The following is a 14,785-nucleotide window of genomic DNA, read 5'->3' on the forward strand; positions in this document are numbered from 1 at the left end:
ACATTTCAATATTTTTCGTAAATCTATACATATACAGTTCGATAATTTAGGAGCTACTTAAATGGAAATTCCTGGTACTCATTTCTGTTAGAGAATAAGTAAACCCCAGGGCCTAGTGGATTAGGTCAACTGAAAAAACGTCCAATGACCTCATCGGGACTTGAACCCGCGACCTTCCGGCTTGTAGCATAACCCCTCAGCCAACAATTTTCCTGGGGAGTAAAGCGCGGCCGACCCGTAAGGCTGACAACCTTACCGCAATCTTTGAGCCGATTGTCTAGATAATGTGGGAGCCTCAACGTCTTACAACCCTATGGGCCTTCACGGCCGGGTACAGGGATAGCTTTACTTACTTTTTACTTAAATGGAAAAGTAGCGGCTCCGGTCTAGAAAACCGAGATTAACGGCCGTGGGAATCCGTTGCGCTGACCACGCGACACTCTCTAATCCGCTAAAGTTGGCACTAACTTCGCCGACAAACGGCGGTCGCTCGGTCCGTATATTTCGCTTGCGGACTAAAGGCCACGGAGTTTTTTGTTTATACATATACAGTTTGCCCATGAAGGAAGTCTAGTTCAGACGTACTAAATTCACACTGGGAGTTACAGCTACCACTTCTAGGTTTTTAATATGAAAGGTCTTTACGCAGACAGATAAGTACGAATCTTGTTCCCCCTGCGTCTAGTGGGCAGACTGAATTTATCATAAAAATGTATTGTAGACGTTTCAAAGTATTATTAACAATCAGTACACTTCAGAGCATTGGAACAAAGAAATGAAACGAACACGTCTGAACATAACCTCTGTAATTTGCAGAGTGTTTGCAGTCATTCGGCCCGTAAAGAAGCGTCTGTCATCAGTCCCGAAATTTTGAACGAAAGACGCCCACTCTTAGATTCTAATTTGGCTGGTTCCAAGCAGGTAGGAGGGCTCAAAAATATTCTGTAGACTCTATGGCGGATGTAGTCGTTTTCGGATTTAAGGTGAAGTGTGTAAAAGGCGGTCTACGAAAGATATTAACTGTTCTGGGACTAACGCTTCGGGATGAAAGCCAAAACACAGTTTCATCACCCAGAAATGGGAAACAGTATTGTTCATATACCGCAGTAAAAGCCTGGAATCCCGTTGGCGAATACTTCACAGTTACTGGCTGACTTCTTGTGGTACTTGTGCTTTGTACGCCAACTGATGAGCATCTACAGGGGCGTTAGTGTCAAAACTTCTGTAGTAGCCAGAAGATGCCCCACTTCCGGAAGTACTCCACCCACCGGCACCACCATTGCTCCATCCACTTCCGCCGCCGTTCCATCCGGATCCAACACCAGATGACCAACCGTTCTTACCGCCTCCAAAGGACCCCAAACCTCCACCGCCGAGCAGTTTCTGCAGTGCGACAAAGCCAGCAAGTAGGAGGGCGAGTTTGCTGACTATCAGGGCCTTGATGGCCAAGAACCCGACTATGGCAATGCCAATTGGGACAATAAGTAGCAGCTTGGCACCAAGACCCATCATCAGAGGCCCGATCATCTTCCTGATTTTCTTCCTTCCACGGGCTGCAAGGGAAATAAAAATCGATATAGTTTGATTAATCCGAACGGGTATTGCCTCTGTCAGACGGCCAAAGCATTGACTTGGATTACAATGCGACGTAGTGCGTTGAAAGTCAGAGGAAAATGTCCCCTTCCATTTTCAAATGTCGAAGAATAAGCCAAGTAAGAAATCAGCGTGAAGCAGGCAGCAAGTAGAGTCGACTTTTCAACGGACTACACAGCATTATATACCTAGTGCCGAGGTCAAGAATACGTGGATCTATACATCCACTCCCCCATACGCTGTCTTGGCTTAGTACTTAATTAGTTAAGCACAGGGAAAATAACGCTATATCCCAAAAGATAGAACTGTTCATAACCCCCCCCCACTGAAGTGCGACTTGATCCGTGTGTTTTTTAATTCATTTTTTCCCTGTGGCGCTACAGCCCCAATTTGGGCCTTGGCCTACCTCCAAGAAACTCTCCGTTTCACTTCGGTTTTCTAGATCTTATACATTAGGTAGGACTCCTTTGGCGGGTGATCTACTCATCGCAAGGCCTCTACCTGTATACAAACACAGAAAAATGCACGCACACACAAACACTAAACATCCGTGCCCGGAGTGGTATTCGAACCCACGATCCCGGATTCCGAGCGAGCAAAGACAGTACATGCCTCAGACCACTCGGCTACCGTGACCTGCTTTTTAATTCGTTATTCGTTAAATGATGGAATAAGTAAATGCCTTTTGTTACCTAGCTTAGGTCCCTAACAGAAATTCGATACGTCTAACAATCCTCGACGTCATGTTAGGCTAGTGCACTGAATTCCCGTCAGAGGTCAGGGCTGTGAGTCACTGTCAAGGAGAAGCAGATCCCGACATAATGGAGGTGGGGCCCACATGCGACACGCCAGGTGGGGACACAGGACAATGACTCAGTTTGGTATTCTGATAACCAGCTGTGACCTAGTGACCCAGTTCAATTATAGATAATGTTAATAGTTGTCAAGCTGAGTAATGGGTCATGAAATCGAAGTGTTTGTTCTCACCGCTGTTTTATGGACTTCCTGTCTGTCATTCTAGGCCAAAGTTTGTCTTGTTCCGACCACAGAACAAAGATGGCGGTTTCTAAAAATCTAATTTCCTTACTCCGTCACCATCCCCGAATGTGGGGTCAGAGATGAAACCCCTCAACTTAAATTTCCAGTATGTGATAATGTGCTGCCTGGTCAGGTGGAGCGGTGATAGATGAATATGGAGCAATGGTGGGATGATGACTAGCAGAGGAAAACTAAAGAAACCCAGAAAATGAAACGTTCACTAGTGCCACTTCATCCACCATGAATCTTGCATGAAGTCATCTGAGACTGAACCCAAGGCTCTCCGATCAGAAGCCAAGTCCTAACCGCCTAAGCATGGCACGGCCTACTCTCAGAATAAAAATTTAAAATTTAAGCATCTATCAATCTATGGGGAGTCACATAACTCAGATGACCACAATCTCAATGAGTAAAAACTCTTCGAGAATGATTTGAATGCTGTTGCTCGTAGCCACAGACTGGTTACTATCGTGATGAAAGATAAGCACGTAAGGATGCAACGCCGTGTAGTAGTTTTACCGCCGTTTCGGAGGATAATACTCTATCCATCTTCAGGATAGAGGAGAAATCCGAGTCAGCAACCAGAAAACATCAGGTAGAACGTTCTGCCTGTTCTATCCTGGTTCATTGATTTTCTTACACTTAAACCTTGAAGCTGGGAGCAATATATTCCTCCGAAACTTTGGAATACTTCCACCAGACTACATGGCTTCACATCTCAGAATATAATAAGCCTACTTTTCATAGTCAGCGCCATGAGAATTCCAAATTCAACGTCTGTATAAAATGTGTTACAGATTTGACGGCCGGGGCTCGATTCTCGGTAGGGAAAGCGTTTATGTCTTCTCCACAGCGTCCAATCCGCCTCTCAGGCCCAGCCAGATTCCTATCCAATGGGTACCGGGGACTTTTTCCATGGGGGTGAAGTGGTCGGAGCGTGAAGCTGACCACTCACCTCCATCTAGTACCGAGATTAAGAATCGTGGAGCTACACTTCCACTCCCTTATACGTCTTCATATCGTATCGCTTAATTGATAAAGGACAGGGACAATTTTACTTGTTTACATAAACGGGTAAATAACAGTCACGTGTACTTCCAACTTACGTCGATACTTGTTACAGCTGTCAGCTTGAATTTCTCATGAGAACTGATTTCACGAACATCGTAATGTTTCAGAATCCAGTAAAGACCCTTTTCCAATTAACATAAATGAGAAAAGTTACTTAGGTGTAGCTTATGTATTTTAATTCCATTGACCATAGGATTTTGATGGGAAAGCCAGAAGGAAATACACTAGTAGGAAGACCTAAGCTTAGGTTGGAGGATAATATCAAAATGGATCTTACAGACATAAGATTGGGTGATATGATCAGGATTGATCTGGCTCAGGATAGGGACCAAGAAATTCCTCGTCGTTTATGGAACCCAAAAATCCATTACCGTGTTCACAATAGCCCACCACCGGTCCCTATCCTGAGCCATATTAATCCATTCCATACCACCCTAACCTATTCCACTAAGATACGTTTCAATTTCATCCTAACATCTACGCCTATGTCTTCCTAGTGCTCACTTTCCTACAGCTTTTCCTGCCAAAACTTTCTATGCATTTGTCTTCTGTAAAGAGAAACATATTAATAGATGATTAATTGGATAATAGTTTATGGACTCACCCTCTTCGAGTGCTCTCTGGAGCCGGTCGGAAGATAACTCAGGCAACTTGAACTGAATGGCATGGCTCTTGAAGAATTTTGAGGCGACTTCCACCAGATACTCGAGCAACCTGGAAGTCTTCTCTGTTGGTTCCTGGTCTAGAGAGTTCTGCAGCTCCTCCTCAGTCATAAAAGCTCTACCATTTTCCCCGTCATCGGCTTCCTCTGTTTTGATTATTGTTACTCCATCAATGACGCGTATATCAGACATTTTAGCCGCCCTATCGATCGCTGTCACAAGCTTCACACCCACGCAGGACAGGAACTCCTTATCTGCACAATCGTCTAACATCTTCATCACAACATTCCAGTTCCCTTCCGTTCCAGAACTGCTTTTGCCTTGTACAACTTCGTTATATTCAAGGTTTTTCCCTTCAGAAGCCACTGCAGGCACTGCCGTGACACACGCCGATAATATTATCAGCGACAGAAATGGTGTAATCCAGAAATTTGTGGAATTCATTCTTGATCTGTCTGTTTGTAGAATAGATCTCAGTGAAGTCCAGTACTGAGCACTAGAAACACGTGTTATGCAACGTGAGGCAGGTTACTCAATGCTGGTAAGGTTCAGAATGTGGTCGTATTGATCTTCAAGCATCCTTTTTATGAGCCCTACTGAGACCTCAATTGTTGCCTCCGAAATCCCCCTCTTTTCTTTCAGCATCCTCAATCACCGTGGTCACACCTCGTATACATACATACACATGCCAGCCAGACGAGCACGGGGCAGAGAAAGGGGTTACGGGTCTCAGCAAAGGGAAAGAGGAGGCGAGGAAGGCGTTATCTCACTTTCTAACGTTTTACAAATTTCATTTACCACTTCCTCCCACTTCCTTACCCTTATAGTAATTTTGTGGTTCAAGGATATAGGTCCTGTTAAGAAAAAAGGATCCACCTGTTCGCGCATGCGTTCAGTTTCTAATCCGTCTAAGTCACTTTAGACGACGATAAGTGACAAATGCCTTATACAAGTCGTGAAGACAGTTAAATATTGTCTTAAGTGTCCTCGATTTGAGGTATTGTCGCTTCGTGTGGAGATATACGTGATATGTCACGTGGTTTACTTTATAATGTTAAGTTGTATCGAGTCAGTTGCCTAGAGCTTTAAATTTCTCACTTATATTCGTGGTTATCCGGTTCGAATCTCAGACAGTATATTGTCAGTCCTTACATTTTCTTTTTTTTTTCGTCAGTTCCTCCACATTAATGCCTGTATAGTAACTTCAAAATAGGCCACGAAGTTTTTCCTCTGAAATTCTGTCGAGTTAATCAAACATGATCATCTAATAGCGTTACACGTTAAATAACCATTGCATTTGATGCAGCGTCTTCAAATAATTTATTATACATTAATGCAAATTATTTGTTCTTCATAGTTACAGAATATTCCTATAGACACTTCCTCTGTGCATCGTGGTTCAAGGTTTGTACTCTCGTTTCATATTCAAGACGTCCCGAGTTCGAGTTGCAACAAGAGACCGTATATTCTAGCACATAGTCGTGACTTTTATCCATCCCTAAACTTATGCTAAATGTTGGGATAGTAAATTTGAAATTGTTAGTACAAGCTACTTAGCAACGTCAAGTGAACAAACAGAACAATTTATGTGCGATATAGTTGTAGTGATCAACAGAGTGTGTAAATCAGCGAGACTTACAGTTATTTGTAGTTATGAGTTATAAGCATTGAATAAATCCAGTAATCAATCCAAATTCCATGTCTAGTCACTAAGACAGCTTTGTTCCATATCTCTTCGAGTTCTCCAATCGCAATAGTACTACCTTATTAATCTGTTAATTAGCGTCGTTAAACAACATGCTATTGAATCATCAGTCTATGAACGCGAAAATTAGTAGAATCTGTGGTTACTTGAGTCACTTTTGCATAAATAGGCATTGTCTTAACATCATGCTTGTAACGTCTACTTGTATGAAGAAAAGTGACCACTAGGGAGACATAGACGTAGATGGGAGAACAGTGTCATAATGGGCCTTAAAGAAATGATGTGTAAATATATTAAATTAATTCAGGTGGCTCATTATGTGATCCAGTGGCGAGTTTTTGTGAATACGGTAAACGTAATTCTTACATGCGTGTTATGTTATCCTTAATAAATTAACACCGCGTTACAGGATTGTTTTCCCCAGTCCCTCCATGCAGACAGCTTCCTTCCATTACTTAGTTATGGAGCCGAGCCCTTCTTGAGGAGCCACCAATTCTGCAGCTACTCAAGAATTTCCCAGCATTTTATGGGACCCGAAGGTTCATTACCGCGTTCACAAGAGTCCTCCACTGGTCCCTATCCTGAGCCTGATCACACCAATCCATACCATCCTAGCTCTCTGAGATCCATTTTAATATTGTCTCTTTCCCTCTGGCTTTCCCACCAATCTTTATGCTTACTTCTATACACTTACTTATTCATATGTTCTGCCACTCGATGCAGTAGAGTCTGAATACTGACAGAATCGTAAAATAATCCACAAAAATGGAAGCAGATATGAATGAAATAATGTAAATAAATAAATTAGAACAGAAGGCAGAAGAGAAGTGAAATCCTCGAAGCCGAATCAAGGCAAAGAGCGACTAAACTGTGTGAAATCATACCAGCTATTGGCGCTTTATTCGTTAGTGACTAATTAGAAATATGACGTTGGACTGAGGGAGTTTGAGAACGGCGTTGAGCAGAATATTTGGACCGAAGAGAGATGAAGTGACAGGAGGTTGGAGAAAACTTGCATAATGAGGAGCTTCATAACTTGTACTCTTCTCCAAGTATAATTAGAATGATCAAGTCAAGGAGGATGAGGTGGGCAGGGCATGTAGCACGAATGGGGAGAAGAGGAATGCATACAGGATATTGGTGGGAAAGCCAGAAGGGAAGAGAACACTGGGAAGATGGGAAGACCAAGGCGTATGTGAGTGGACAATATTAAAATGAATCTTAGAGAGATAGGATGGGATGGGTTGGATTGATCTGGCTCAGGATAGGGACCAATGGAGGGTTCTTGTGCACAGGGTAATGAACCTTCGGGTTCCATAAAATGCTGGGAAATTCTTGGGTAGGTGAAGATTTGGTTTCTCCTGAAGATGGGCTCAGCTCCGTAAATAAGTAAGTAAGTAAGTAAGGCGTTGGACTTAGGTCTCTGTTGCTCCGAAGCCGAGTGATCAGCACGCATGGCAATAAACAACAAACAATGGCAGGAACGGTGACAGAGAGGAGCAGTGTTTGCCTTAGTTTCGAGGCTTCCTATGCATGGATTTGTCGTGTGGCAGGAGCTGAACTGTCTGACCTCCATGCTGCCTTCTCTTCCAGCCACAGAAGTATGTTAAATATGGCTTTGTTGGCTGTCATTTGAACTTTCCGTCTGCCCCTCCCTATTTTCTTCTTTCTGAGCTACCTACCGTCCTTGTCTCTGCGGTTGGATCCTGGAACAGACAGAAGCATAACCTGACATTGCTGTGCTAGCATATTTCAGTGATCGTCTAATGGGTTATGACGTCATGTAGTTTGGTAAATTATCATGATTGGCAGAACAGCCTTTTTTGAGTCATAGCCCTCCTTAGAAGATTCTGCCAGAGCTCATCCGGTTTTTACTTGTACGGATTTCACAAGAGCGTTCGTTTTTACAGTGCAAAGTCGTCAGCCTTGCGTCAAACCCCCGACCCCCACTGACAGGGTGGCTCAGTTATATCCCCAGGCACTGGATTCACTTTTCATCACCTTCTGCGACTCGCAGTGTTATAAAAAAACACTGGTATTCTAACCCGCCTCCACACTGAGAAGTTTGGTAGATATATACCAATATTTCTGAGAAAACCTGCTGTTTCCACCTCGTCCCCTGAAGGTGGAGGCGGTAGGTTGCCGTCTGCCAAACTACACGGCGTCACATCCCAGAAGAGAACCTCAAATTTCATAAAGCTGTTCTGAGTGTTACCACATATAAAATGACGCCTTGTAAGTCTGGTAAATAGATACCATTGTTTCGGGGGAACATCCTGTCTCCACCTTCAGGGTAGACGAATAAGACGGGCAAGAAAGCCTCAAACAGTTCTGAACTGTAGACTTTTCCCACTGTAGTTATTTTTGGCACGATATCCAATGCTAGATCCATAGGCATGTTTTAGTCGTGGATTTTGGACTCTTAACCCTAATCTAAATACATAGGTTACTAAATACTGAAGGATGATTGGCCCAGATACTTTATGTCAAATTATGGGTACCTGGGTTCCAAATATATAGATATATTTGAGCATATTTCTACTGTATTTAGGACTGGGGAAAAAAATCAGAATCTACACTTATGTAGATTATGTACTTATTTCCCGTTTCGGTATTGTCTTACAAACGTATTTACGTCTGCTGAATGATCACTTCCCGTAACGTTTTCAAACCGATGTTGTGAGTGTATTTCATGTAACGTCTATCCATGCTACATGTTCCTTCCATATAACTCGTCTTAAATGGCTCCAGCTACAAGGAATGGACATGAACTCCGTCCAGTGTGACTGATAAAATGTTTTCTTCTTTCTTTCCTTTTTAATGTTTCATCCTTGACACGTTTCGGTCTGAGAGACTATCTTCAGCAGGATATATCAGTACATGCAGAAATTACAATTACAATGAGTTTGGTCAATATCAATATATACATACAATATCATTACAATGCCATCAATATAAAGTCTGAGCCCTTAACAACTACAGTGACATGCATGAATACATTGAAATATTTATAAATCATTCCAATTTTTTTTTATTCGCTTATGGGGGGGTGGAGTCCAACTGGATCCAGTCGCCACGGCGGCCACTGATTGGCCTATTGTAGCCTGCCCCGGGTGATTATGATGATGGAGAATTTGGTGGAATGAAGATTGGCAAGGGAAACCGAAGTACTCGGAGAAGACCCGCCCCAGTGCCACTTTTGCCACCACAAATCCCACTTGACGAGACCTGGGATCGAATCCGGGCCGCCGCAGTTGGAAGCCAGCGACTAACCGCTTGAGCTATGGCGCGGCCTAATTATTACAATTAATCTGTTTACAAGTGTGGTTTAAAAACGATTTTGTTAACATTTAGAACCAATTTGGTTTGTGTCTACCACCTCGTGGTTCCGTTATTTGTTGAATAGGACTGTTTAGTGTTGTTCTGTTGTTCGGGCCGCGCTGTGTTGTTGTACTCGAAAACCTTAAATTGTGGAGTTTCTTAATGTGTAATTTTGTATATTCCTACGGTGCCTCATTTCTCATAGTCTCAGAACTACGCTCTGTGCTGTGGAATCCGGGGTGCATCGTGAGAGGAATTTTTAGTTTTGGTTTGAATCCGTTAGTTATATTGAAGGCTATCTGGGGAAACACTGAAAGTAAATAACATTCTTTAGCATAACCGTGCGCCTACATTTGGGTGACAAACTTTTGAGCATGTCATACATCCGCTAACATACCAAATAAGATGACGCATTTTGCCCACATGAATCCAGAAATATTCAATATGTTGTGGTTAGGACAAAGTTGGGGGGCACGCGGTAGCGTAGTTGGTTGAGGCACTATGCTACAAGCCGGAAGGTCGCGGGTTTAAGTCCCGATGAAGTTACTGGAGTTTCTTCAATTGACCTAATCCTTCCGGCCGCACTATGGCCCTGGGGTCAACTCGGTCTCTAACAGAAATGAGTGCCAGGAATATTCTTGAAATATTCTTGGGGGTAAAGGGCGGCCGGCGCGCATGGCTGACAACCTTACCGCCATCTATGAGACGATTGTCTAGAAAATTGTGGGAACCTCAACATCTCACAACCCTATGGGCCTCCACGGCCTGTTACAGAGATATCTTTACATTTTCATCTTTTACTTACTTAGAACAAAATTGACGATGTATGTACGTTATTCACGATGTTTCGTAATGCATTGAACCGTGCAGATTGGTTCGGCGGTAATGCTCTAAACTTCTACGTAGAAAGAACTTGGTTCGAATCCCGGCTGGCACACCGGCTATCTTTACTGAGGTGTTTCGTGATTTTCCTCAGGCTTTCCAGGTAAATGCCGGTATATTACTCCTATTACTCCACGGTCTCTTCCCCTCCAATTTATGAATCATCAATCACTTCACTATTCGACGCTATACAGGGTGTCCCAGAAAGAAAGGTCGCAATATTCTGGGAGGCCATAGTGTCGGGCATTCTAAGCAAAAATTGTATATGTACATATATCCTATTCCGAATGGCTTCCGAGATACAGCTGTTTTACTGTACAATTCTAAAACTGTTGATAAGAAAGAGATATTGTAAGATTTGAGGCTTTCACGGCGGTGACTATGAAGAAAGCAGTTTTCTGGGATTTGGCACCGTGTATATGTGGTGTTAACCTCGGAGGAACGTCTGCTTTTACCGGTTCTCACGGTCTCTTCGCTTGCAGATTTCTTATATTTTTTCTTCTACCCTGAAGATGGAGGCGATACGTTCCTCCGAAACGTCGGTTAACACCACATATACACGGTGCCAAATCGCAGAAAACTGCTTTCTTCAGAAAGAGATATTACTTACTGTTTCTAATACCGGTGTTTATTGTTCATGTGACAAAGTTGGTACAGTTTACCTAGTATAATACATTTTTAAAAATTCCACCGTCAATATCAATGCACTTGCAACTCGTGTGAGACATGGTGTGTTGCTCGTCTGTACAGTGTACAGTGTACTGCACAGTGAAANGAAGTTGGTACAGTTTACCTAATATAATACATTTTTAAAAATTCCACCGTCAACAGCAGTGCACTTCACAACTCGTGTGAGGACATGGCGTTTGCTCGTCTGTACAGTGTACAGTGTACTGCACAGTGAAACAGCTCTATCTCGGAAACCGTTCGGAATAGAACACATGTACATATACACTTCTTGCGTAGTACGACCGATACTATGACCTCCCCGAATATTGATCTATCCTGCTGGGATATCCTGTAGGTACTGAAAGTGTAGTAAGGTAACCCACAAAAGGAATCTGATTTGGCCATGACATTCATTAAAGATACATGCATCATGTTGCAAAACTGATCATATTGCATAATGATAGAATACGTCCTTTCACTACTTTAAGGATTCAGTGTTATAAACATGTTTCAGTTGCAAGTTTCAGAATTTAATTAGATCTTTATATTTTTATAAGAAAATATCCGTTAAAATTCAACTGAGGATCGATTCTTTTGTTTCTCGTTTTGTTTGCCCCTTTCATACCTTTATCTTCCTCCCTCTTTTCTCACCTATTCCTTTTCCACACTCTCCCTCTTTGTCTGGTCTATGGTGCGTTAACACAATGAGCTAAATTATATCTCTGTCCTACAAATGGCGCATTTCCGCAAACAGAGCTGCTATCTGTGTGTGTACTTTAAAACTGCATGTTACATTAACGGGATAACACACACAATCTCAAATCATATATCATGGTATATGTAATATAAAAACTGTTCGCATTTTCCCCCTTTCTTGAAAAATTTATTAAATTCGATTGGAGAATTTTGTAAATGGAAGTTAAACTGAGCCAACTAAAAATGTAATTAACTTATCCAAACAGTTTATACTTTAGCCCGATAATACCAAATTTAATCAAAATCTGTTTATTAGTTTTGTAAGTGAAATATGCAGACGAATAAAACAAACGACCTCCCAGTCTTGGGTTATCATTAAGTTCACGGAATAATTCTGGAACATGAAATAAAATCTAATCACTGTAATATTATATCAAACCAGAATCGTATAGGCAGTTATTTCTTGAGAATATCTTTGGATTCTGGGTGCTTCACTGATGAATTAAACATGAAGGCGCCTAAAATAGACTGTACATGGCCGTGCGTCTCGCGTTGAACTGTTAGAATACCAGGTTAAAAGTCCTGACTTGCTTATAAAACATCTTCTTACTCGTTTAGCCTTGATCGTGTTTTGTTGTTGACCTTGAGGTGTTGAGTGAGTTCTACTTTTCAGAGCGCTACAAATGAAGACCACTTTACCAATTGTTTAGTAAGGTAATGAAACGTGGCCTCTTGTTCTGGAGGTAGAGCATGCGCATAAATTACAAATATTTGAAAGCAAATGCCAAGAAATTTGGCTCAAGCGGTAACATGTATTCTGTAAGTGCCATGTTCGAACCTCAGCCAGCACAGCGAATATCCTGACTTAGGTTTCTTGAAATTTCCTCATATCCTGCAGGCGAATGCTAGGATAGTATCTCAAATTTCGCGGCGACGGCTTCCTTCCATATTCTCTTTCATCCTGCATACCGACGCCATATGGTCGTCAGCTGTTGCAGCATCGTTAAATAAGCAGGCATGTTTGTAACAGCAATATACAACTCCTTATTAGAGTCCGTCACAACACAACAATACAAAGGTCAAGGCTAAAATTAAAGCCATCATCAGGCAAACACATGATTACCATATTCGCCCTGATGATTGCTTTAATAGCCGAAACATGTAGCATAAGTTAATTTTAGCCTTGACCTTTGTATTGTTGTGTTGTGACGGACTCTGATAAGGAGGTGTATATAATAACACAGCAGAATGCACAAAATGAAAATTACCAATATACGAGCTTGTTGCGGGGGCACTGTGCTACAAGCCGGGAGGTCGCGGGTTCGATCCCCGATCAGATCATTGGATTTTTTTTCAATTGACTTAATCCTTTCAGCCACACTATGGCCCCGGTGCCGACTCAGCCTCTAACAGAAATGAGTATCAGTAATCTTCCGGGGGGGGGGATAAAGGGCGGCCGGAGTGTAAAGCTGACAATCTCGGCGCTATCTATGAGCCGATTATCTAGAGAATGTTGGATCCTCGACCTCTCACAACCCTGTGGGCTTTCACAGCCTGTTACAGGGATACTTTTACGTTTTTCGAGCTTGTTGCAAGTCAAAAATGACGTAAAGTGAAAGTACTAGACGTTATTTTCATTAGTTTGAACATCTCTTATTTTATTGTTATTATCATTATTATTAGTAGTAGTAGTAGTAGTAGTAGTAGTAGTAGTAGTAGTATTAGAGTGAGAGCACTTGGTACTGCGGCCATTTCTGGCCTATTGTACCAGCCCCAGATGATAGGTGAGGGTGATTGTGGGGCAATTGGTGGAATGAAGATTGGCAGGGGAAACCGAAGTACTCGGAGAAAACCTGCCCCAGCGCCACTTTGTCCACCACAAATCGCGCATGACGACACCCAGGCTCGAACCCGGGACGTCGTGGTGGGAAACCAGGGACTAACCGCCTGAGCAATGGCGCGGCCTTTGAACCACTTTTAAATCATATTAATTATTTGCCATTAATTTTCTGTACGTACAAAAGAGAAACACGAATGAAACATTCACATTTTTACATCGATAACAATAAATAATATATTTATTTGTTTATGGATAATTAAGTGACGTTGATATCATCTCTGGAGTATACTGCATCGAATTATATTGTGATTAGTGAATCATGCATTGGAAAAGATACGAAAGGAGTCGGTCTTTACCTTCTTTAAAACATCCCTTCACTTCTCCAGAGGGACTAAAGAGAAAAAAACACGAAAACTTGAGTCAAGATACCCGGTGTCTCGGCTGGTGTTCGAAATGGAAACCTTCTGAATACAGGTCAGAAATATCACCCTTTGTTCCACCTTGCTCGATCATGGCCCCTAACGTTTACACGTCTTACCAGCCGAACTGATTACCCAGCTCAGTGTTACAGCCGTCAAAATCCGATAGCCTTGCCCAAACAGACTGTGACGCGTGGAAATGTGCAAAGTGGTCGCCGTGTAGGAAGACATGTCAGTGATTCAGTTCACGTAGAATTGCACCCAAGATCCTGGAATGTCTCCAATGTTTCAGATTTAGGGCAGCGACCATCAGAAGAATGTGGACCCAGTGGGTAGTATTATATATGCAAATACAGAGTGTGATTACGGTATGAATATGTACTAGATTTACTGTAGAGTTAACTGGGTACAGTTATCATTGTCTCCAAGCAGATGCTGAGATACCATTTTAAATTAGGCTGAGATCTTTGCGTTCCACATCCTCAATTTAAAATTCACTAAACAACCAAACACTTCACACTATACAGAATGTCCCACGAGGAAAATTCAATAGTCTGGGAGGTCACAGTATCGGGCATTCTAAACAAAACGTGTATATGTACATGTGTCCTATTCCGAACGGTTTTCGAGATAGAGCCGGAATGTCGCTGGTTCGATTCCCGATGAGGTCATTGGATATTTCAATTGACCTAATCCTTCCAGCCGCACCATGGCCCTGTGGTCGACTCAGCCTCTAACAGAAATGAGTACCAGGAATCTTCCTGGGGGTAAAGGGCGGCCGGCACGTAAGGCTGACAACCTCACCGCCATCTATATGCCGATTGTCTATAAAATGTGGGAGCCTTGACCTCTCACACCCCTATGGGCCTTCACGGTCTGTTACAAGGAT

At 42.5% G+C, this 14,785-nt stretch overlaps 1 protein-coding gene across 1 annotated transcript; it reads right to left on the bottom strand.

Moving 5' to 3' along the window:
- Window positions 1-493: 493 nt before the first annotated feature.
- Window positions 494-6,507, bottom strand: LOC111864700. Its single transcript, XM_023852149.2, has 2 exons — window positions 4,307-6,507; window positions 494-1,553 (listed from the first exon to the last, which is right to left on the bottom strand). The coding sequence occupies exons 1-2, from the start codon at window positions 4,806-4,808 to the stop codon at window positions 1,144-1,146; spliced, it is 912 nt and encodes a 303-aa protein (XP_023707917.2). The 5' UTR covers window positions 4,809-6,507; the 3' UTR covers window positions 494-1,143.
- Window positions 6,508-14,785: the final 8,278 nt, after the last annotated feature.

The sequence above is a fragment of the Cryptotermes secundus genome, unplaced genomic scaffold (assembly GCF_002891405.2).
Source record: "Cryptotermes secundus unplaced genomic scaffold, Csec_1.0 scaffold441, whole genome shotgun sequence".
NCBI classification, from domain to species: Eukaryota; Metazoa; Arthropoda; class Insecta; order Blattodea; family Kalotermitidae; genus Cryptotermes; species Cryptotermes secundus.